The sequence below is a fragment of the Miscanthus floridulus genome, chromosome 14 (genome assembly GCF_019320115.1).
Source record: "Miscanthus floridulus cultivar M001 chromosome 14, ASM1932011v1, whole genome shotgun sequence".
NCBI classification, from domain to species: Eukaryota; Viridiplantae; Streptophyta; class Magnoliopsida; order Poales; family Poaceae; genus Miscanthus; species Miscanthus floridulus.
The window spans coordinates 11,681,108-11,704,134 of record NC_089593.1 but is presented as its reverse complement, the minus strand read 5'-3'; the positions used below and the strand labels follow the sequence as shown (position 1 = coordinate 11,704,134).

The following is a 23,027-nucleotide window of genomic DNA, read 5'->3' as shown; positions in this document are numbered from 1 at the left end:
TAAGCTTAAAAACGTGAGCACGAGGCTCTGATACCAATTGAAAGGATCAAGATGCCCAAGAGGGGGGGTGAATTGGGCTAATTCTAAATTCTCTTGCAATAATCAAATCCTACGGATAGCCCAATTAACCCCTTGTACCTAGAAAAGTGTTTCTATCAAACTAATGCACAACGGACTTGCAACCTATGTTCCAAACTTACTCTAGCATGCAATTCTATGGATGTAAAAACAAGTATTGAATTGCTTAAAGTAAATACTCAAAGTAAGTGCTCAAAGTAAATAGAGAGAGAAAGGAACACGGCGATGTTTTGCCGAGGTATCGGAGAGTCGCCACTCCTCACTAGTCCTCATTGGAGCACCCACGCAAGGGTGTAGCTCCCCCTTGATCCACGCAAGGATCAAGTGCTCTCTACGGGTTGATTCTTCGACACTCCGTCGCGGCGAATCCCCCAAAGCCGCTCACAACTTGAGTTGGGTCACCCACAAGCTCCGCCGGGTGATCACCAAGCTCCCAATCACCACCAAGCCGTCTAGGTGATGGCGATCACCAAGAGTAACAAGCACGAACTCTCACTTGACCACGCGAAGCCTAATGAGAAGATGGATGCACACTTTGCTACTCTTGATTTGCTAGTGAGGCTACTCTCTTGGATTCTCAAATCTCAATCACCTCATTAGGACCTTGCTCTTCTTGGCACTCACAAACGTGTTTCTCAGCTGTTGGAATGAGCAAAAGTGACTCCACACACGAGTGGAGCTTCTATTTATAAGGCAGCCTAAAAAACGAACCGTTATGAGCTTCTGCGAGGTGACCGGACGCTCCGGTCAGTTCAACCCGCGAGCCAGTGAGATTGTGTTGACCGGACGCTAGCAGGGTCCGGTCAGCACTGACCGGACGCGTCCGGTCGCATGAAACCCTCACTGGAGGCTTACTGGACTCGACCGGACGCTGAACCCTTAGGGTTGGGTCAATACTGACCGGACGCGTCCGGTCATAGATTCCCTTCTCTGGAACCTTACTGGAGTCGACCGGACGCAGCCTCTCAGCGTCCGGTCGTACCGGGGCCAGCGTCCGGTCAGCATTTGACCCTCCATTCACTTCCAACTCTCGATCATATGTGAATGAAGTTTGCTCCAAAGGATCTTAGGCATTCATAGGAGCTACCTAGAGCTAGTTTAAATAAGTGTGCACCACACCTAACTCACTAGACTCATCTAGGTCAAGCTACCCGTCCATACCCCCCTTAATAGTACGGCCAAAGGAAAAAACAAAGTCCTAAACTACTCTAAGTGTCTCTCCAACTCCAATCGACACTTAGAACTAGTTATTCTTAACCTTGTCGTCCATCCTTTGAAAACCGAAACGATTTCCATCGTAGGGGCATGACCATCTCGATTGCCCAATCGATCACCATTACTATGACCTAACTCAATTGCCTCTGCAAAATACACGTTAGTCATAGTAATCTTGTATTGACATTAATCACCGAAATCCAACAAGGGGCCTAGATGCTTTCAGTGTGAAACATGTGTAACATTCAGATAAAAAATACTTGCAACATACGTCTGAAATAGATGAAATATTTTGAACAAACGCTTGCAACATGCCTTTAAAACACTTGCAACATGCCTCTAAAACACTAGCAACATATGCAACATCTCGATCTACTTTTTGCATCATCCGTATGAAACTTTTGCAACATACCTCTGATAACATCTGAAACACTTAAAACTTACATTTGCAACATAGGGGGAGGGAGAGGTCAGGGCTGGTTGATTCCGGCCTCGGAGTGGGAGTCGGCGCCGAGCAGCAGCGCACGAGCACCAGCAGCACGGGTCGCGCTTCATGGGTGCCCTTGGCTCGGTGGGGATCGACCTGAGGCGCGCGACGGCACCACCATGGCTAGTAGAGGCGAGCGGCGCGCCCAACCACGCGGGTGGGGCTCGTGACGGGCAGGAGCTAGGATCGAGCAGCGCAAGATGAGGGCATGCGGAGGGAGATGGCCGCTGCGGCGAAGGCGGAGTGGGGCGGGATGACAGCCGTATGGCGCTGTGAAGCGGAGCTGAGTAGGAAGATCTTTTTGAGAGAGATGGAGGAGACATCCAGAGGAGGAGGAGACATATCGCGCAAGCCTGGGAAGTGGCGTCTGATACGTCCGACCCTGAGCATTACCAATTTGTAATACGTACACAACTAGCGCACCGGCCGGCATGTCCCAATATTATCCCCTTCTTTTTTTGAGAGGATGACTGGATGAGCATGCAAGCCACTGAACTGCTGTAGCAGTAGAGTCCGTTCTGGGAGTTAAAGAAAGTGACGTATGACTGCTTGCATATTGCATTCTTATCCTATATATAGCACTGGTAGAAGCAGAGAGGAGAAAGATACGGTTGCAACCGGATCGGGTACGGGAGCATTGATCGAGGCAGCGCCGGCGGCATGCAAAGCAGCTCCAGCTAGCTTGTTGCAACGGCGAGGTGACTACCGGCCAGCTGATGTGATGAGCCGTGCCGTGCCGTGCGCCGCCGGCCTTTATAAAAAGGCATTGCCATCGCTAGCAGCTGCCCATACAGGCCCTGAACAATCCAGCCCTCGAGCCTTCCTTCCTTCTCTCGAGCCCTGCTCACCGCGCAACTTGCGCCGCCGCCGCGCCTAACGAACCGCCGTACACTGTACACAACCGCGGCGGGCCGATCCGATCGGTTCGTGGCCGGCTTCGTGCTCGTCAGCTCGTGCGTATATATAGTCAGCTCCGGCGCAGCCCAGCTCCCTCAAACAAGCTAGCTGGCAAGCAAACGAGCTGTGTTCCTTAACTGGCAGTGTGCCCGAGCTCCGGCCGGGCGCGCCAGTGTCGCCGGCCGCCGGCCATCGAGCAATAGTCAGCCATGGCCGCCGCAGCTGCTGGGACGGGGACGGGGATAACAAGGTCGTCGTCGTCGTCGGTGTTGCTGCTGCTAGTGGTGACCGTGACCCTGCACATCGGCGTCGTCGGAGCGTCGTGGTGGTCGCCATTTTCCCTGCCGCACCGCGGCGCCGCCGCCAGGTCGCCGGCGGCGGGCCCTGGCGTTACATTGCGCGTCGACGATGATCGGCATCAGGTGCGTATACTAGCTAGCCTACTGAATTAATTAGCGTAGGTTACTCGTATCTTTTTTTTCTTCCATACATATACGTACACAGGCAGGATATCTTTTATTTGTCACTACTGCAGTGTAGTAATTAACTACTAAGTAATCGATCAATCAAATTACTTACCTATGGGCCTGCATTTACAGTTACCTACTGCTGCCACTAATAAATTACTTATATATTTTCCATGTTTTAAATTTGCCACAATTTATATATGTATATATAATCCTGCTATATATGTTGCCGTGCTCGATTTCTGCATGTACCAACGTGTATTGCATTGGCATGCAGGTGGTTTTGGACAACGGCGTGGTGCAGGTGACGCTGTCGAAGCCGCAGGGCCACATCACCGGCGTCCGCTACACCGGCGAGCGCAACCTCCTGCACTTCGACGGCACCGAAAACTCAGGAGGGTGGGTAGTAAAAAAACTCAGGAGGGTGGGTAGTAAATAAATAAATAAATAAATAAATAAATATAAATATATATATATATATATATATATATATATATATATATTTGTATATACATAAATATATCTCTGTAGTATGTGATGAATGAATTCTGTTGCATTCAGGTACTGGGATGTGGTGTGGAACTATCCGGGCTCCGATCAGCCAAGAGGAATGATCGACATGTGAGTTTTCAGTTGCTGATGATAATATTGTATACATTCCACTCCCCCCCACCCCCCATGATCTTTCACTGACCACCCACCTCCTTGGTGTGCTGAACTGCTGATGATATGCCTGCATGTCTGAAACTCCAGACATACAATTCTTCAGATATATAACGGTGTTGTTTTAGTGTTGCTGTTTATTTACTACTGCTGCTTTAACTGTACTCGCCGCTGCAACTCACAAACACAAACAATTTTGCGTACGTAGTTTAATTAGACACTCTTGACCGGATGACATAACTTGCACCGATCGACCAAATTTCTGCATGCCTTAACTGACAGGATTCATGGAGTGCCGTCACAGACGCAGGCCTGATCAACAATCAGATTGGGAACAAGTTTCTCTACCTAGCTTAGGCAATGCAACAACGTAATCAAGCATGCATGCAATACCTGTAGAAAAAGCTAGCAGATCAGCTGAGTATGTACTCTGCCTGAACATAATGTGCACCGAAAAGATGCATGCAGGCAGGCTTCCTAACATAAGCGCAAGGACTAACCAAACCAAACCAAACCACCCCATCCATCCACACTGTAAAGTGCTCCTCCAGCTCGCTCTGAACTCTGGAATTCAGTGCTAGCGTTAATCACCGTCACAAATAAACCAGCACTGAAAAAAATGTAATAGCACAGCATGCAAAAATATTGTTGCTTGGTTCACATGATTTCATATCTGAGAAGAAACATTTTTTTTCAAACATACGGAGCACTAATAATAATCTCCAAGCTAAGGGGTAAGGACCAATAAGGCAACAGCCCAAGAAATGAAGCATATATTTGCGCATGTGCACAAGCTGAAATTTGGTCCTTTTGGATGAAACTAACTAACTAACTGCAGCGTCTGTACAGGTTGGACAGTACGGAGTTCAAGGTCGTGGTTTCAACTGAGGACCAAGTGGAGCTCTCTTTCAGCAGCACATACAATCCGTCACGCCAAGATAGTGTTCGCCTAAATGTTGACAAGAGGTGCCGCGGCGATGTTCGAATTATTCGAATTCGTAGTTTTCAGATTTCATATATTCATTCAGTGTTCAAAAGGATCATATTATTTTGTTATTACAGTGACGAAATTACGTTTCCAGAAATGAAAATTGTCAGTTTGTTATTCATGCAGGCTTGTGATGCTGAAAGGCAGCTCCGGGTTCTACTGCTACGCCATCTTGGAGCACGCCAGCGACTGGCCTGCTCTCAACATCACCGAGGCCAGGCTCGCTTTCAAGCTCAACACGGACAAGTGAGAAATCAAAGAACCCGTTTCTTTCTTTCTTTTTTGCATGTCGATCAGCTGACCAAAATTAAACATTTTTGTATATATGTATCAATGTATGTCAGGTTCAACTACATGGCGATTTCAGACGACATACAGAGGTACATGCCGAGCGCGGCGGACAGGGACGAGCCACGTGGCACTCCACTGGCCTACAAGGAGGCCGTGCTGCTGGTGAACCCGCAGGAGCCACAGTTCAAGGGCGAGGTGGATGACAAGTACGAGTACTCCATGGACAACAAGGACAACGCCGTCCACGGCTGGATCACCGGCGGCGGCGGACACCCCAGCCCCATGGGCTTCTGGGTCATCACTCCCAGCAACGAGTTCAAGAGCGGCGGCCCCATGAAGCGGGAGCTCACCTCCCACGTCGGCCCCACCTCACTCACTGTAAGATCAAAGATCGATCCAGCTCCTGTCCTTCTTCAACGACCAAATCAATGAGTTTCCAAATCCATGGAAACCCATCTGAAAGAAACTGAGAACTTTGATCTCAGATGTTTCTTGGGACGCATTACGTCGGGAACGACATCGTGCTCAGCGTCGGCAACGGCGAGTACTGGAAGAAGGTGATGGGCCCGGTCTTCATCTACCTCAACTCCGGCCCCAGACGAGGCGGCGACCTCAGGGCGCTCTGGGCCGACGCCAAGGCGCAGGCGCGGGCGGAGGCCGGCAAGTGGCCGTACAGCTTCCCGGAGTCGCCGGACTTCGCCAAGGCCGCCGAGCGGGGCTCCGTCACCGGCAGGCTAGTGGTCAGGGACACGTTCACGAGCACCGACGACGATGTTCCGGTGCCCGCCGGGACGGCGGCGTACGTCGGGCTCGCCGCGCCCGGGCAGGCTGGCTCGTGGGCGACGGAGTGCAAGGGCTACCAGTTCTGGACGACGACCACGACGGACGGGTCCTGCGGCGGCGGCGGTTTCAGATTCACCATCGCCAACGTCCGGCCGGGAGTGTACAGCCTCTACGCGTGGGTTCCCGGGGTCCTCGGAGACTACGTGTCCGCTTCGTCTGTGACCGTGACGGCGGGCGGCGCCGTCGTCGACCTCGGCGACCTCGTGTTCCGGCCCCCGAGGTCGGGCCCGACGGTGTGGGAGATCGGCGTCCCCGACCGGACCGCCGCGGAGTTCTTCGTCCCCGACGTGGATCCCAGATACGCCAACAGGCTTTTCCTGAGCAAGGACAGGTACAGGCAGTACGGGCTGTGGGCGAGGTACGCCGAGCTGTACCCTGACGGCGACCCCGTCTTCACCGTCGGCCAGAGCGACGCTCCCAAGGACTGGTTCTTCGCGCATGTCACCAGGAAGGTAGGCGACGGGCAGTACGCGCCGACGACGCGGGAGATCCGGTTCACGCTGGACCGCGTGGTGGCCGACGGCACCTACACGCTGCGCGTCGCGCTCGCTGCCGCGCAGATGTCGAGGCTGCAGGTACGCGTGAACGGGAGGGGCGGCGGGGTGGCGGAGCTGACGACGCCGGAGTTCGGCGGCGGGAACGCCATCGCGCGGCACGGGATCCACGGCGTGCAGTGGAGCTTCGAGTTCCCGATCAGGGGGTACCTGCTGCAGGAAGGCGAGAACAGCGTCAGCATCACGCAGACCAGGGCCGCCGGCGAGTTCCTGGGAGTCTTGTACGACTACGTCCGGCTCGAGGCACCTCCCGGGTCCTGCCGAGATCCCACGACGACGACGCGGCGTGCATGACCGATGGCATGGTCACCGTCGCCTAGGGACTGTATTGTTTCCTTACTTTACAAGAATGTTGGAGCAGTGAGAGGGGGGATTATTTCTGAATGTAAAAGTATAATACCAGCAGTAGGGGAACCCATGAAGTTAAAACACTAGAGTGTGAAATGAGATGCAATTTTGGGAGATTTTGCAGAAATGCGCTAATATTTTGCTCTCTTTTCGCATAGTCACAAGATGTTTGGTTTGAGGAATTAAACAATTTTTAGATGCGGTGGAATATGATGAGCTTATTCCTTCAATTTATTGGTTCATTTCTCAAATTAGCTTGATAGGAATAAAGTGATGATGCATCCCCAACCCATTCCATTCCACAAACAAAATAAAAAATAAAGAATAAAAAGATGATAGATTAATCCATTCCTCGAACCAAACACCCTACCTTGCTAATGTATAGAATAAATATTCCCTCTAGTCAAATTTGCATAGTACTTTACATTTTAGAAGTGGCACGATCTCTAATAGAGATATATACTTACATTTCACCATCTTTTCCTATATGGCTATATAGTTATAGTATGGTCATAATGTATATATTCAATAAAATGCAACAAATTTCTGAGATTACAAAAATGCCTTTAGGACAAATCTATGCATGTGTGTCGTGTTCACAAATAAATAGAATATTTCAAAAGTTATCAATATAAGACTTTAAAAAGATTCATCACTGTGTTTGGCAGTACCACTTGACTTATTGTTGTGAGCATACTCTACTGCCGGATTATTATCGCAGTATAACATAAGTGGTCTATAGATATCGTCAACCACCATCAAACCGGATATGAACTTCTTTAGCCAGTTCACATGCCCCGTTGCCTCATAACACACTATAAACTCGACATACATTGTGGACGATGTAGTGACGGTTTGCTTTGAGCTTTTCCATGAAATAGCTCCCCCTGCGAGAGTGAATACATATCCAGACGTGGATTTTCTATCATCTTCCGCATAATCAGAATCTGAATATCCCACTATATGGAGTGAATATGATCTTCTATACGTCATCATGAGGCTTTTTGTTCCTTACAAATAACGTAAGACTTTCTTTACTAATTTTTAGTGTTCTGTTTCAGGATTGCTCTAGAATTTGCCAAGTAATCTGGTAACAAATGTCAAGTCAGGGCGCGTGCATACTTGAGCATATTGCAAGCTTCCGACAGCTGAAACATATGGAACCGTTTTCATTTGATCGATCTCATACTGATTCCTAGGGCATTTACAATCCCCATATCTATCGCCCTTGACTATAGAAGCAGGTGAGGGACTATATTTGTGCATACTGAATTTCTTTAAGATCTTTTTTATATATGTCTTTTGTGACAGTCCTAATACCCCTTTACTTCTATCTCAGTGAATCTCGATCCCTAGAACGAACGAAGCTTCACCAAGATCTTTCATATCAAATTTTGAGGACAAAAACTTCTTTGTCTCCAGTAGTAGACTGACATCACTACTAGCAAGTAATATATCATCCACATACAGGACAAGGAAGATAAACTTCTCATTCTTAAACTTTGCATAGACACGATTGTCCTCTATATTCTCTTTAAACCCAAAATTCCTTATTGTCTGATCAAACTTCAAGTACCACTGTCTTGAAGCTTGTTTTAATCCATAAATGGATTTCTTTAGGCGACATCCCATTCGTTCTTTTCCTTCCATGACAAAACCTTTCGGTTGTGCCATGCAAACATTTTCCTCCAAGTCCCCGTTGAGAAATGCCGTCTTTACATCCATCTGATGTAATTCTAAATCGTAATGTGCCACTAATGCCATTATGATTCTGAAGAAATCCTTACATGAGACTGGAGAAAAGGTCTCATTGTAATTAATGCCTTCTCTTTGTGTAAAGCCTTTTGCCACAAGTCGCGCTTTATATCTCTGTATATTCCCTTGAGAGTCAAGTTTTATTTTGTAGACCCATTTATAGCCTACTATTTTGGCTCCTTTAGGAATTATTTCTAAGTCCCAAACTTTATTGGCATTCATAGATTTCATTTCATCTTCCATGGCCTCAAGCCACTTTGATGAATGATCACTTCTCATGGCTTTTTCAAATGAGGTGGGATCATCCTCCATTTAAAATTCCTTAGTGTTGTATACTTCATAGTCAGCAGGAATAGCTGATTTTCTAACTCTTTGAGACCTTCTAGAGGCCTCCACATTTGGCACATCTTCTGTTTGAGGTTGTTGTTGCTCCCCCTCATGTGTGGCAATAGGTTCTACAGGATCCTAAAGAACAAGTTCCTCATCGTCATTCATTATTGCCATAGGCGAAATAACAACAGGTGCTGGCACCACAATATCTTGCACTATCAGTGTAGCGACAGCAGGTAATGAGAAAAATGGCTCATGAATCATCGGAGTGGGTGCATACACCCGCTTCTCTTCAAGGTCAATTTTTTGAGCTACCATGCTCCCCCTCATCATTTTATCCTCTAGGAAGACAGTGTGTCTCGTTTCCACAAACTTTGTATGTCTGTCTGGACAGTAGAAACGAAAACCTTTTGACTTTTCTGGGTAGCCAATGAAATGGTAACTTACTGTTTTGGGATCTAGCTTCCCAATGTTTGGGTTAAATACTTTAGCCTCAGTAGGACTCCCCCTCCACACGTAAGTGGTTTAGTGAGGGTACTCTTCCTGTCCACAACTCATATGGTGTTTTAGGCACCGAATTACTTGGTACTCTATTGAGAATATGAATGGCGGTTTTTAACGCCTCCATCCATAGGCTCAACGGTAAGGTGAAGTAACTTATCATACTACGCACCATATCCATCAGGGTACGATTGCGTCTTTCAGCTACTCCATTCTGCTAAGGTTCACCCGGTGTAGAATACTGAGCTACTATGCCATTCTTCTGTAAGAACCTTGCAAAAGGTCTAGGAACTTGGCCATATGGGGTATGCCGACCGTAGTACTCCCCCCCCCCACGGTTGGACCTAACTATCTTAATCTTTAAATTGTGTTGGTTTTCAACTTCTGCCTTAAATATCTTAAATTTATCCAATGCTTCTGTTCTTTCTTTGATTGGATAAATGTAGCCATAACGGGAGTAATCATCTGTGAATGTTATGAATGAATCATAACCATCCACACTTTTTATAGGAAACGGACCACATATGTATGTGTGAATAATCTGTAAAATTTCTACGCTTCATTTGGCATCTTTCTTAATTTTCTTTACGTACTTTTCTTTTATGCATTCTCTGCATTGTTCTAAATCTGAGAACTCTAATGGAGAAAGAATATCATTCTTAACTAGTCTTTCTATTCCCCCCTAGAAATATGACCTAAACGATAGTGCCATAATTTCAATGACGCATCGTGATCTCTCTTTCATTTTCTGTTTACATCCGCAGACGAGGATACATTCTCATTGTCGCACGCAACGTTCCCATCATCGCATACAACATTTATATCATCACGTAGTGATAACAAATAAAACTCATTTTGTAAGATAGCAAGACCAACACATGCATTATTAAATGTTATCTTGCATTTGCCATTTTTAAAATGGCAATCATATCCATCATTGTCCAAGCATGAAACACTAATCAAGTTTCTGTGTAAAGAGAGAACATAAAGTACATCTCTAAGTAAAAGTATGAAGCCATCAGCAAGCTTTAGAGAAAGATCACCAACAGCTTCAACATCTGCTCGGACTCCATTTGCAACTTTAACGTGTCTTTCTTTTCTTTGGTAGTCCTCGTCGAACGGAATCCCTGTAAAGAATTAACAACATGAACAATTGCACCTGAGTCAATCCATCAAGTAGATTTTGAATACTGTACATATAGGGATTCATTTATGAACGTAATAATGTTCTCACCTTTCTTTGCCATGATCAACTTTAAGTAATCGAAACAATCTTTTTTATAATGTCCCATCTTCTTGCAATAGAGACACTGGTCTTTCTCTACTGTGAACTTATTCAGATGAGGCTGATGCAGCATAGGACCCTTTTCCTTTGACTTTGAGGAGGAGTTAGCATTATTATTCTTTTTCTTGTTGTCTTTCACATAATTGATAGTGCCATCATTGGCAACTTTCATTCTCTCCTCCTCTTGCACACACATAGCCATGAGCCTCTCTAAGTCCTACTTCTCAGGCTGTATGTTGTAGTTGACAATAAAAGTATCAAACTCCTTTGGCAAGGAAGCAAAAATCAGATGGATAAGGAACTCTTCCTTGAGAGCTAGATCTATTGGTTTTAGCTTGGATGCCAAATTGCTCATCCTTAGTATGTGCTCTCTTATGCCACCATTTCCAGAGTACCTCTCTGTCACCAGCTACTTTTTTAGTTGGGTAGCATATGTCTTTGAAGAGCCAGTGAACTGACTCTTTATTCTATCGAGGTATTCGGTGACCGTGTCACACTCTGGGATTGAGCCCATAATTACAGGTTCAATCGTGTTCTTTATCACACATAATCATTTTTTATTGGCAGTGACCCACTTCCTATGCTCAAAGTCATAGGACATCTTTTGTGATGTAAAATCTCTCTCTCTAGTTGCCCAAGCTACATCAGCCTCGTTTGTCTCCCTCACCGGTGCCACAGGCTCAGTGGAACACGGTGAGGTGACTACCTAGTCCACCTCAGCCAAGATGAAGGCCAGGTCAATCTTTTTCTTCCACTCTATGTAGTTGTCACCTTTGAGGGTGGGGATCTCTTTGATACAACCCATCAAGTTGTATCCGCCCGAAAACACAATTCATATAGAGTGAGAACATAAATAATAACAACAATTGCATGTCTTGATTCCAACGTTGGTCAAAATTAAAACATACAACTGTTTATACATTAAATCTACATCACCGTTGGGCAGAAATAAAAATAATGCATAAAATTATTAAAATTATGATATTGTTATTAACAACGTTGGTCAGAAAATAACAACATCATAATCATGTTAAAATCTCTTTTTCTCCAATTAAATATCATGTTGGTTCAAAATAACTGGAGAATAAACAATTTCTTTAGCAGCGAAAAAATAATCTCAATTTAGTGAATTTTACCCATAGGAAAAATCACTTTTCTTATTTTCTTTAAGTCATTTATCCATTTTCTAGGAAATAAACTTTTACTGGAAAATAAAAAAGGTAAAAACTGACTCAATTTCAGCACTGTTCCTTGGCCCAGCAACAAAAACCAGCTCGGCCCACTCCTCTACGCCCGCGCTACCCGTACCCAGGTCGCAACGTGGGACTAGGCCGACAAAAGCCGCGCGGCGCGTTCGCCCGCCTGGGCCGCAAGTCGGCCCGATCAACCGGCGCCATCCGTTCCGATCCGACGGCTACGCTGTGAATTCGGCGGATAAAAAACGGCGACGCGGTGCCCTCCCCCAAAACCCTAACTCCATTCGCTCCTTCTCCTTCCCTCTCTCACTTAGCCCCGCAGCGCACCGAGCGATAGTGAGCGCAGAGAGCCAAGCCATGGCGCCGTCGCTGGCCCCCTCACCGGCGTGCGCGCTCCCCAACGGGTGAGCGCGCCGCCACCGAGCGACCTGGCGGCGGTGCCCTACCGTGCTCGTGGAGGCCGTGCCTTCCCCTTCTTCCCCTTCTGGATCTTGTTTCTCTTCTTGGGTTTCATCGATTGGGGTTAGGGTTAGGGTTTGATTAGGTTTCGGGTTATGGTTTCACTGTTTATCTTCCCCGTGTTGTTTTTCATGGGTTTAGGCTCGGATTCGAGTTCTTTTCTAAAACCCGGGCCCTCTGTCCTACTCGTTTCTTCACCCGATTAGGGTTAGGGTTCGGTGACCCTCTTCTCTTCTCATATCCGAACGGATCTAATCTGTTTCTTGTCGTTCACCCGTTCTAGCTCTAAAAGCCCTAGAAGACCTGGCTCTGGTACCATTGTTGAGATCGAAAAGATCATTTAGGGTTAGGTCTAGCAGGTCTACTTGCACTTGGATAAACTATGAGTCCTAGAACATCTACTAGTACAATGACAGTAGATAGAACGAGTTGTCGAACCTGACACCACAGAGGGTCCAGAAGCCGCCATCTCGTTCGTTGGTGAAGTCTGCGCACGGGCAGCGACGGTCGGTGAGGACGGTGACGTGATGGGCGGTGAAGGCAGTGGAGTCCAGTGACACAGTCCGGTGGCGGCGCAGCTGGTGGCTTTCCGTCACTGGTTACGCACCCTCTAGATCGGATTAGGGATTTAGGTGGGGAGCTCGGCTCAGGCGAACCTCATACTCAGAGCCGTCGGTCCCCCACCTCTATTTATTACGTAGTGTGACAGGGGCCCTCCAGCCATAGTGGGTTGGGCGCCCCGATCAGGTCGCGGATCAAAGGGCCAATTGGCCCGTTGGGCCCAGTTTAGGATTAGAGATCAATGTAACAAAAGGTGGTCATGCTGCAATGCCCCATTAATCCATGCATCCACTGCAATCCTCAATCTTCAGCAAATTGTTGCTCGTGAAGTCGATCCTCTCCATGGCGCAGTAAGTGATGTTAAGCTTACTACACTGCGTTGCAAAAAAAAATTATGTGTGTATGAATGGGTTGCGTAGAAATGCTGAAAGATTGATGCCTCTTTGTTGCTACTGAATAATCTTCCTGGTGGTATCTATCACTTTTGTGAAAGGAGGAGAAGCTTTCAATGTTATTCCAGAGTCTGTGACCTTTGGTGGAACCATGAGGAGCATTTCAGATGAAGGTTTATCATATCTCATGAAGAGGATTAAAGAGGTAACTAACTTCCTCTAAAACCTGAACCTGTATAAACATATCAGCATAGTCTCTACTACTGCAATTGAGAAGTGTGCTTCTATGCATGTAAGATTGTAGGACAGTCTTCTGCACATCACTGTATTGCTTCTGTGGACTTCATGAAGGAGAAGATGCGGCCTTATCCTGCTGTGAACAATGATGAGAGAATGTATGCTCATGCAAAGGCAGTGGCCGAGAGCTTGCAGGGGGCAAATAACGTCAAGGTTGCTCCTCAAGTGATGGGCGCGGAGGATTTTGGGTTCTATGCGCAGAGAATGCCCGGTGCCTTCTTCACCATTGGAGTTGGCAATGAAAGCACAATGGTGGCAGTAAAGCAACCTTACTCCCCCTACTTTGTGATCGATGAGGATGCGCTTCCGGTCGGAGCTGCATTCCATGCCGCCGTGGCAATTGATTTCTTGAAGAAACATGCATGAATGTGAACCTAAATGGAGAGTAGTAGCTTGTTTGAATTTTTTGAGGTGTTAGATATATTTTTCATCACTTCTCCTATATTTTAGGTGCTTTATTTTTTGTTGTTTAGACAGCATATAATTTTTTTATTGTTTGACTGTAGAAAAAATTTGTTAAGTGTCTATCCTTTTAATAGTACTAGTTGGTTGTCTAAAATTATTGTCTAGAAATTAAGTCACTTAAAATATAGCAACTCTCATTTTTTTCATTCCGTGTAAGTGAGATGAGTACTCTCATTTTGCATTGTGTGGAAGTGAGATAAGTTCTTCTTTTGTTTCGTTGTCCCACAGCCTTGGGGATTAACAACGTCCTTCGCTTATTTCATCAAAAACTTCAATTTAGGCTATTCAAGGATATTGAGACTAGATATATCATCGAAGCTTTTATCATTTTAAAGAATTGAAACACTTCAATTCAAAACAGATTTGGAATCTATTCAACAATATAATGGTATTCTCTCCGTTCCAAATCAAAGTACTTTAGCTTTTTCCTTAGTCAAACTTATCTAGCTTTGATCAACTTTATAAAAAAAATGCTCAAACACCTATAATGTTAAATAATATTCATTAGATACATCATATAATATATCTTGACAATGTATTTATTTGATATTGTAGATGTTTATATATTTTCTATAAGAGAAATTTTATAATGGTCGGAAAAAACATGAGCTATCTATTGGGCGAGATGATAAAAAAATAGAAGATACCCAACTAAAAGTACCTGGAGGTATTAAATAGGTGGGGATAGTATCAAATTATGTGAAGCTAGATCTGTTTTTCATTTTATATTTTATTTTCGAATAAGGGTAAATCAGTCATTTTATCAATCAAAAGCATTCATGCCGCGCCACTGCCGCCATTCGCGTTGCGCCGTGCCGCAATAGGATACTTGCGTCGAGCTGCCGCCGCCCCACCACATGCCACTCGCGCCGCCCTGTGGGTCTGCAGGACACTCGTGGCGCACCGTGGAGGAGAGGAAAGTTTGCACGAAGCCATGGAGTGATGGAGTAAGCTGAATCGATTGGGACGCTGCGGAGGGGGTCCAAGATCGTCTTCTTCCTAGCACTTGCTCGCCTTCGCCTGGACGCTGCCGCCCATCATGCTCATCCACTTCGCACCTGGGCCACGCATGACGCCAGCCCGCTGGATTCTCCACCACCGGAGATCTCGGCAGTTGCCGGCGCCGCCACGCCGGAGCCATAGTCGCCCGTGGGCTGCTGGCGCTGGACAGGACGTCCGGCCACACCGTGTCCGTCAGTCCGTGCATCGCTTTAGGAACGTCAACCTCGCCGCCTCCCCCTTTGCAACAACCAACAAACACGAATCCTACAGATTAGTAACCCACCATTGCTGGTGCAGCTTGGGGCTCGGCTACCGGCATGGGAGTCTGGACGTCGCTCATTCACTTTTGGAGTTCAAAAGGTATAGTTGTGATCATACTTCTCATGAAAACAGCACCCCGCTGCTCCCTGCTGTGACTGTGAGCACGCACAGACGCACGTGTTGGCAGCCATATTACTAAAATACCCTCTATACTATATTTCTTAATTAATTATTTAGAAAATAGAAAAACATGAGTACCAACGTACTTTCTCAACTATTGTAAAAGATCTTTTTCTATAAATCTAATCAAAATTAAACAAATTTGACTTATAACAAATATTAAAATGGTTTATAATATAAAAGGGACGAATATATTTCTATCGTTGGGTATCTAGATCTCTCTATTGATGAGTGCACGCGGAGTATTAACTGTGGCAAGGTTTGTTTTACATGGTTTACTATGGGCGTGTTTGGTTCACTTCCCAGCCCAGCCTAGCTCGCATCAGCCAGCCAGGCCCCCTTTGGCCAGGCTGAGCGCATGCAAGGGGTGGTTGTTTGGTTGGCTGGCTCCCAGCAGCCTGGTCACATGCAGCCGGTGTTTGGTTTCCTGAACCTGCATCGGATTCAAATCAAGAGGATGCAGGAACCATGTTTGGTTGCCTGCATAGAAGCTGGTGGAGTTACCACTTTGATTTAGTGGTAAGGTTACCACCAGCAAGTCCAAAGTTTGCTACAACACTTTGTTTGCAATGAATATTACATCATTTTGGAAAGCTAAATTAAAATTACTAAAGCCCGGACTAATATTATTACACCCTCCACTAAAAATTACATCATTTTGCTACAACACTTTGTTTGCAATGAATATTACATCCTTCTTTGCACTGCATACCGCATGCTCCACTACGAACACGCCATCGGCTTCATTTTTTCTTCAGCTTTTAGACCATGGAATGACAAACAAAAAATTAAAGTTCATCAATGACATAAGGCATGTGCTCAGTATAATAAACCAAAATATCATTGGCATAAGACATGTGCTCAGTATATATAAAAAAACCTCATCATTGGCACAAGGCATGTGCTTAGTTTTAAAAAACGTCATCATTGGCATTAGACAAAAGCTCATATTGAAATGGTCACATCATTGGCAAACAAGATCAGATTAGTTCTCAGATCATCAAGTTCACATCAATGTCAACATAGGCAAAAAGAGATGCACCAGCTAGGTAAAGAATGCAGGCTCAGGTATAAGAAAACAAGCATCACAGGCAATGGACATGTGCTCAGATATAAGAAAACAAACATCACAGGCAATGGACATGTGCTCAGATATAAGAAAACAATCATCACAGGCAATGGACATGTGTTCAGATATAAGAAAACAAACATCACAGGCAATAAGGCAAGTGCTCAGAATGAAATTGTGCAAATCACAGGCACAGACTGGTGTCCATATCAAGTTCAGAACCACAAGGTTCACACCATTGGCAATGGACTCATGGTCAGATTGCCACCACTAGGTTGATCTAGGTTGTAGGTGCAGGGTTATCTAAGACACTAACTATATGTTAGTGTTAGTAAGTAAGCTATGCAGGATCAGATCAACTGCACAAAAGAGAAGGTCAACCCACTACACATCCACCAGCTATAGTTAGGTATGCACAAAAGAGGCACTGCACAAAAGGATCAACCCCAAGCTGTGAAGCCTTCACATGTAGTAGTGCTTGGCCAAGTAGGTCTTTAGCCACAGCTCACGGTGGGAGTCAGACATCTTGACAAAAGCTGAACCCAAGGCCTTGTTGTCCAGCAGATGGCCATAAGCACACATCAGTGCTTCTTTAGTGAAGCCTGGCACAAACATAACAGCACCATACAGCTCAGGGTGGGAATCCTCAACCTTGGTCGACCTAATAGCATCAGCAACATCCTTCACTGCCTCTGCCATGCCAGTGAACAGAACAACATCCTCTTCTGCCAGCATGGATCTCTTCCTCTTGTTACCAACTCCTCCCTCACTCTTGGTATCCTCAGGAGTCATAGTCTTGCCACTGTTCAGGATCTTAGTCTTCAGTGAGCTCTCAGCACAGTCAGATGGTGTGCCAAGTGGCTCATTGGAGCCCATAGCCCACTTGCCTGTTGCCTGACCATTGGCAAAGATGACCATCATCTGCTTGTAGTGTTGTATGGGCTTGTTGAGCAGTGGAGCATCATTGGGGTGGTCCTGCATAATGAACTATCCCTTGTTAGCCATAATGACAAAATGTTTCAAAGAGTCATCTAACAAATCAAGTTGTAGTATCACAGGTTCTTGCTCACCTTGGTATGACCATTGTAGTGTTCCTCCTCAAGAACAATCATGCAGTTGTCCTCATCCCACTGAGCTCCACTAAGGTCCCTCAGCTTGGACAGTTTCACCCACCTCTGCCTCCACTTCCTCAGGTGGTTGTACACCTGGGTACCACTAACTTTATGACCACAGAACTCTTGCAGGGCCTTTGCCACCTTGTTCAGGTGCACTTCTTTGAAGCCCTTATCAGTCCTCACTCTAGTGGTAATGAGCTGGCACATCTGCTTCAGCACAAAGGCAGACATGGGCTCAGTCCACCTCAGAGAGGTCCTCTGCTGAGCAGGTTCCTGTGATGCTGGTATGAAACCAGTCACATCATCCCCAGCAACCACATTGTCACCAGCCAAAAGACCACCATCCAGTCCAGGGAACACAAGCTCATCAGCAGCCATCATCTCCTCAGCCATAGCCTAATTCATCATTGCACATGCCCAGAGCCTCAGCACAGGTGTTTTGTATCATAGAAAAAAACATCATTGCATATGCCCAAAGCCTCAGATCAAGTGTAGTATCACAGAAAAAACATCATTGCACATTGCCCAAAGCCTCAGATCAAGTGTAGTATCACAGAAAAAAAAACATCATTGCACATGCCCAAAGCCTCAGATCAAGTGTAGTATCACAGAAAAAAAAACATCATTGCTATTGCCTAAAGTCTCAGATCAAGTGTAGTATCACAGAAAAAAAACATCATTGCTATTGCCCAAAGTCTCAGATCAAGTGTAGTATCATAGAAAAAAAACATCATTGCTATTGCCCAAAGTCTCAGATCAAGTGTAGAATCACAGGAAAAAAACAACATTTGTCCATGAATAAAATAAATTACAGGCAACTTAATGATACATAATAGAACTCTAGATTCTAGAAAGACCCCTATTAGCCCACATGTGATTAGCCCATTCATCCCTCTGAAGTGCCCAAGCAGCATTGTCATCCATATGAGCAGGATGGGGCTGACTATTTGTGTCATTTGGTACCCAAGAGAACTCTTCTGGAATAACCTCATCAACCCCAAAACTAAGGATCCAGTTATGCATTATACAACATGCAAGCACAAGCTTGATTTGTGTCCTCAAGCGATGGAATGGTTTGTTGGTGTCAATGATGCGAAAATGATTCTTCAGAGCCCTAAATGCCCTTTCTACAGTTACTCTCAAACTAGAGTGCCTCAAATTATACAACTCTTTTGGGTTGGTTGGGTAGTTCCTATTCCCATATTCTTTAAGATGGTACCTACAACCTTGATAAGGAGGAAGAAATCTAGGCCGACAAGCATATCCAGCATCTACTAAGAAGAATTTGCCTAAAACAAATGTGGAGTTCAATTAGATTCATCATTTTGCAGTTACATTTGCTTCTTATTATCACAGTTGATTTAATTACCTGGTGGAACCCTCAACCCATCCTCTCTCTGCAATGCATCAGCAAGAATTGTGGCATCATGAGCTGATCCCTCCCAACCAGCTAGCACATAGGTAAATTTCAAGTCAAAGCTAACTGCTGCTAGCACATTTTGTGTGGGAGCATTCTTTCTACCCCTAAATGCAGCTTGCATCTTGGCTAGAACTTTGGCAAATACATGAGTCCCATCAATGGCCCCAATGCAGTCCTACATGGCATCCAAAATTGCATAGTAAATTGACATGAGCTAATGCAATAATATCCTAGCAGCTATATGATAGGTTTTTTTACCTTAAAGTAAGGATACCATCTATGGCCGTTGCTAATCTTTACTGGTGTCTCATTGCTTGGAGGTCTAATCATCTCTTGTCTAAGCTCACCAATAGCATACAACACATCTTTAAAATGGCGGTGGACTGTCTCTATAGACCTTCTCCAGTTTTGCTTTACAACTCTAAATCGTTGGTTATGACCAACAATATGGAGAAACATTGCAACTTGCTCTTCAACACAAGAATTTATGTTGTCAGCAAGTAGCTTCTTCTCCCTAAGCAAGTTGCACAAACTAAAAAAGGGTGCCCTTCTCATTCTAAGCATATTCACACACTCTATATCATTGTAGTTGTAAATTAAGTTCAAGTTCCTTTGGCGCTCCTCATCCCTAATGCTCATTGGACCATAACTGATCTGAGGCCACTGACTCTGTAGCATTCTAAGTCTAGCAAACAGCAGGGCATACATAGCAGTGATAAGAGCAGCAGCACGAGCAAAAAGAATGCATCTCTTCTCTTCCAAGTCCATCTAGAAAAAATGAATGGAATTTAAGGACAAATGCTCAGAATGACAATGTCATCATCATGGACTTGGACAAAAGCTTAGAAAAAGGATTCATCATATACTAGAACATGCTAAAAATAAGACTTTCATCATCACAAACTAGGGCAATAGCTCAGAAAAAAGGCATCATCATAGACTAAGGCAATAGCTCAGGATAAAAGGAATCATCACAGACTTGGACAATAGCTCAGACAAAATGGCAACTTCATATACTTGCTCATAATCTCACAAAGTAGGACATGCATCCGAATCCAAGAACGCAGGACTCACTATCGCACGGTACAGATTAGGGGGGAGGCGAGAGGGGGAGTAGATATACAAAATACCCACGTCAACAAGCAGCAGCACCAGCAAAAGCCCAACCTAGCAGGTGAGGGAGCTCAGATCTGCAAGCACACAAGCAAAGAAAAGAGGATTAGCATACACAAAATAGGATTTTTACTTGAAAAAAACAAGAAAACAAAATGAGACCTAAGAACAAGGATCCATACCGCAATAACAGCCAAGAAATCAGATCTGGTGTGCCTGCAGCGAGATCAACAAACAATGGTGACCTAGGGTTTCAAATCGCACAGAAAAATGGAGAAAGAGGAGGGAAAAAACTCACTTGCTTCGAGAGGACGCAAATCCACGGCACCTGCAACAAATCAAGATATGGGGTAGGCATTAGGAGGCCACGAATCCATCAAGAACATCGAGGGGAGGAGGAAGAGGAGGTGGAGCTTACCGGCGGCGTAGACGGGGAGCGACAAGAAGAAGAAGAGAGGGAGGCGGCGGGAGGGAAGATATATAGGCGGTGAATGGCGGGAACGGGGGAGGTAACCCTAGGATCTTTGTGCCATCTCCCCGCGCACTGAATCGCCAGGCGCGCGAGCTCGCGGGAGCACGGAGCGAGCCAGGATGAAGAAAACAGCCGATTTGGGCGTTCCTCGCGAGCCAGGCCAGGAGAGGGCTTTTGCACGAGCGGAGCCTGGGTCGGGAGGGTGGCTAGGGAACCAAACATGAGCAGGCTGCATCCGGAGAGCCTGGTTTGCCCTTATGCGGGCAACCAAACACGCCCTATGATGCATGTATGATTCATGTGTTCACATTCCAGTGACATATTTTCCTTTTTTGAACCAACAGTGTTAGCGCCCAAACGTCCGGATGGACTGTCGCGTCCAGACTCCCGCGCTCCGCCGCGCTGCGTTTTGCGCCCATGCGGGGCCCGTGCAACCCGGACATCGCTCGCGCCGCTAGACCACGCGTGGAACCGCTCACGCCCCCTCCGCTTCCCACGCGCATACATGGCGGCACCCCAAGCAGCTACGACAAGTGGGTCCCATAGCAACATGTGCAACATCATATCTACTTTTACAATATCCAGATGAAACACTTGTATATGTGTAAAACAGCTGAAGCACTTGCAATATACGTCTAAAACAGTTGCAAAACACCTAAAAACACTAATAAAAGCCATTACAAAACATATGCAACGTACAGATAAAAAACTTGCAATATATGTGTGAAAAATATGCTCCCCTTCTTGGAATATATGGTCTAGCAGACATAGGTAACAACCAACAATGCTCCCCTTCTTGGAAGTGAACTTGTTTATTTGAGGAACATGAGAAAATATTTGTATTATTATGGTTGCCCTCTAAACGATCATAATCTTGTACAACAAAAGGAGAATTCATATTACTACGAACGTATACTTGATGTATCATATATTATCCTTTGTTGTTATATTTGCCAATAACATGATATGTGTATTTAGAAAACCAAGGCAAATCAGTATATTTAAAAAGGCTCTCCTCCAAACAATCTAGGTTACACAAAACATCAAATTCAATATAACCCAAAGTATGTAAAGAAGACAACAGTTTGAGCTTATCAGTTTTAGTAACAATATGAATAACATGTTTATTTTTAGCACAAGTGACTGGTTCCAAAACATGTAAAATTGAAGCATCATCAACCAATTCATCTTTATCACAAGGAACATCAAGCAAATTATCATGAAACAAAGATAAATCAAGAGAGGGTTCCACTAACAATTGCTCTATGATAGCATGGTTTGTGAAAAAATTTAGTACATTAAGACAATTTTCACCTTCCATGAGTGTAGCACCATGGGCATTACCTGTATTTTCAGCAGGAGTAATAGATGCATTGTGAAGTGATGGTTCTGAATTTGCATATGAGGTTGTGAGCTCCTCATTTTCTTCCATGTCATCCTCTCGCTTATGTATATTATCCTGCAGAAGGTTAGTCATAGCAAGAGGAATAACAACAGACTCTTCCTCCAAATGGTGCACCTCATCATATGAAGTCAAAACAGGAGGTGGATTAACAAAGGTTTCTCACATAAGGAGTTTCATATCATTCCAAGTTTGAGGTTTATCAGAAGGATCTAAAGACTCCCACCAAGATAAAATAGAATGTCGCAAAACACTAGCTGCATTGTTTACCTTCCTCCTTGGACACATAAAGCGAGTAGCAAATATGTTATCTATGGCAATTTCTCACTCTATGTACTCATCAGCACCTATACCATCATAAGTCGGTGGATACGAACAACCTATCATTGTTAGAAGATAGTAAAAGACAACACAAAAGTAATATCCCTATCAGCTACTATAGGATGTGGTCAAGGAGTAAAGTCACACACTCTCAAGCGTCTTACCACTGTCTTATAAGTGTTCTTACCAAAGCAACAGGCGGTGCAATCGGTCGGTGACTGTGATACCGTTGTAACTTGAGTGTAACAGTTGTAAGGCAAACCTGTACTTGATTAGAAGAAAGTGGAGCTTGGACATGCATAATATAGTAGCAAGGAATAGCAATAATTTAATTAGGAAACTGCAAGATTGAAAAGTAGTCCCAAGCTAGTCTATGTCGCTGGCCTAAACTCGTCCTGAAACTAGTTCAAGCAAGCAATACAATACAACTTAGCACAAGGACTCAAAAGGATGCAAGCACTTCTGAACTTTTTTTCACTTTCTTTTTCTTTCCTTCTTTATTTTTTCTCTCTTTTTTTAGGTGCGGCTTTTTTTTCTTCTTTTGGTTTTTGCACCTCTTTGCCTTTAACTCTTTCTTTTTTTTACTCAGAAAAGTGCTGC

At 45.1% G+C, this 23,027-nt stretch overlaps 1 protein-coding gene and 1 pseudogene across 1 annotated transcript; both read left to right on the top strand.

Moving 5' to 3' along the window:
• The first annotated feature begins 2,886 nt into the window (after positions 1-2,886).
• LOC136506023 (uncharacterized) lies at positions 2,887-6,823 on the top strand. The gene is made up of 7 exons (XM_066501152.1): positions 2,887-3,099; positions 3,422-3,543; positions 3,706-3,765; positions 4,657-4,773; positions 4,922-5,041; positions 5,140-5,464; positions 5,572-6,823. The coding sequence occupies exons 1-7, from the start codon at positions 2,887-2,889 to the stop codon at positions 6,775-6,777; spliced, it is 2,163 nt and encodes a 720-aa protein (XP_066357249.1). The 3' UTR covers positions 6,778-6,823.
• Positions 6,824-12,255: 5,432 nt separating this feature from the next.
• Positions 12,256-13,973, top strand: LOC136503039 (IAA-amino acid hydrolase ILR1-like 9; annotated as a pseudogene).
• Positions 13,974-23,027: the final 9,054 nt, after the last annotated feature.